The sequence below is a fragment of the Buceros rhinoceros genome, unplaced genomic scaffold (genome assembly GCF_000710305.1).
Source record: "Buceros rhinoceros silvestris isolate BGI_N320 unplaced genomic scaffold, ASM71030v1 scaffold11477, whole genome shotgun sequence".
In the NCBI taxonomy this organism is placed as follows: domain Eukaryota; kingdom Metazoa; phylum Chordata; class Aves; order Bucerotiformes; family Bucerotidae; genus Buceros; species Buceros rhinoceros.
In genome coordinates, this window is record NW_010422786.1 from 22,995 (window position 1) to 25,147 (window position 2,153).

The 2,153-nt window shown below is 52.0% G+C and overlaps 1 protein-coding gene across 1 annotated transcript in view; it reads left to right on the plus strand.

The window, feature by feature from the left end:
• The window catches only part of FYCO1 (FYVE and coiled-coil domain containing 1), a 16,901-nt gene extending 16,614 nt beyond the window's left edge, over nt 1-287 (plus strand). Inside the window, exon 18 of the mRNA XM_010140179.1 lies at nt 206-287. Coding sequence (XP_010138481.1) covers nt 206-287 — 82 coding nt within the window. The remainder of the gene's footprint in view (nt 1-205) is intronic.
• The last annotated feature ends 1,866 nt before the right edge of the window (nt 288-2,153 follow it).

Genomic DNA, 2,153 nt, shown 5'->3' on the forward strand with positions numbered 1-2,153 from the left:
GGGGGGGGGAGCCGATGGATGTGCCGCTGCCCTGCCAATCTGCAGCGGTGAGAGACTGCTCCGGGCTTGTCCCGGCTGCCTGAGCTTTGGTTCTTGTCGCTGGGTGTTTTTGTTACACACTGAAACATTGGATACACTTTTTTAAGGCCTCTGCCTCATTGCATTCACCAAGGTGCTCATTTTGCTCTCCTCTGTTGCTTGGCAGGTTTATCTCAAAAAGAGTGTTTTATCACTTGGCCATCGAGCGGCCTGTCATCTACGACGGAAGTGACTTCCTGGAGCCTTGAGTACTGTTTGTAACCGCCTTTTAAAGGAACACTATTCTCGATGTACACGTAAGCGTGACAATTACCACTGTGCTTGGAGACTCTGAAACTATGCAATAGCTGCGATGCACTTAGACCTCGTTCACACTACAGCAGCCGGCCGGGGACACGGGTGCTCCTGTACTGTGTACAGGCTGCTCAAAGCCACGTCACTCGGTTTAACAGGTCAAATCACCTTCCAACCAAACTGTGTTCAGTGGGGAGAAATCTCAGTGCAAACGGATATTCTTCACTGAAAATTGAACTGCTGTTCTTCCAAAAAATCCTTCAAATGGAAATACAAAGAAAAATGCATATTTTTGACCTCTTCACCACACTGTTTCTGTTCTGCTCGTAGCCAGAGCACCACCTATGCAATACTTCAGCCTTCATGGGATGTCTTGGAACCCTTCTAGAATTTTTATTTGGGTTTTATAAACAGCAGCCCTGGGGTTTTTTTATATTTTGTGCTAAGATCTGCTAAGTCTTAACTGGCTTTTACAAATGCTTTGGTACCGAATGCCAGTTACAAACCAGTACAGCACAAAGCAGCAACTGGTTTCACTTGTGCTCACTGTACTGTGTGAGCTGGCCCAGTGAAACCAGCTCTTTCAGCAAGGGGCAGAGTGGGAAGCAGAACAAAGCCCTGCCCAGGGAGCACTCCTTCCTCCTGCCTTCACCACTCGCAGGGGAGTTTCAGAGGGGCTCAGACAAAGTTCCAGCTTTTTCAAAATATCTGAAAGCTGAAGGCACTTCGTTGGGGGAGGAGAAAGGGGCAAATGCACATGTCAGGAGGAGGTGAGGGAATAGGAGGGATCAGCTTGACTAGGGGAGGAATTAGGGAGAGTCCAGCTGCTGTAGATGTGTCGCTGGTCCAACCCCTTACCTGTAGGGGATCTCTTATCCCATGGAGAGAAAGGTGGGATGTTCATGCAGCAGCAGCTGGGGAGGGGGCGTGGTGGAATCTCTGACTGCAGGAAAGAAAAGAATCCTGCAGATAGAGCTGAAGGTTCCTAATCATCCTCTCCTGCTGTTGACAACGTGTGAGTGCAGGGATAGTGGAAAAGGGGGTGACAGAACAGCTGCTGCGCAGGGAGCTCCTCTCTTTCCCGTGTCTGCCTCATCGACTCCCTCCTGCTGCCACTCCCTGGCCTCGGCCGGGCAGAGGGGGCAGCGGAGGGTGCAGGCTGACCACTCTTCTGGGGTGTCACAAATGGTCGGGACGGACAAACGTGGCAAACTGATTGTGTGCACACAAAGCCTTTATTAAAAGAACGTGCGTGGTCTCTGCCATCACACTGCTTTTTACTTTTCCAGTACAGCGTTTGCTCTGTGTGCCCTCCTTGGATTGACTTCGAGTTCACTCTCCTGCCCAGAGATGAGCCAGTTCTCCACTCTCCCACTGACCAGCCTTCTGTCTCCTCCCAAACAACACACCTCCCTACACCTTTTTTTTTCTTTTTACTGGCTGCTGACTGATACTTTTCTACTTAGGCTAATTCAGCTTCTTCCGGGGCCTGCTGGGGTCTGCCCACAGTCAGGAGCACATGGTCACACAGACATTCCTGCACTCCAAGGAACACGCTCTGAGGAAGACAAACCCAGAGCGTGCGTGTGCTCACTCGTACAAGGGCTGATCTCCCACCCAGGGGGGTTCACCAGCCCTGCTCCTGGTCAGCTCTTTGCCAGGGTGGCTGCAGGTGCCCCCACCCACCCTCTGACCAGTCACAGCTCCCCTGGTTTCCGTGGAGGGATGGCACAGGCACCTCTCACCTCCAAAAGTGTGAGGGAGGGTAGGCGGCGGGAGGTCTAGTGCTCACTGTGGAGCATCGCTCCTGGATTAGTCCA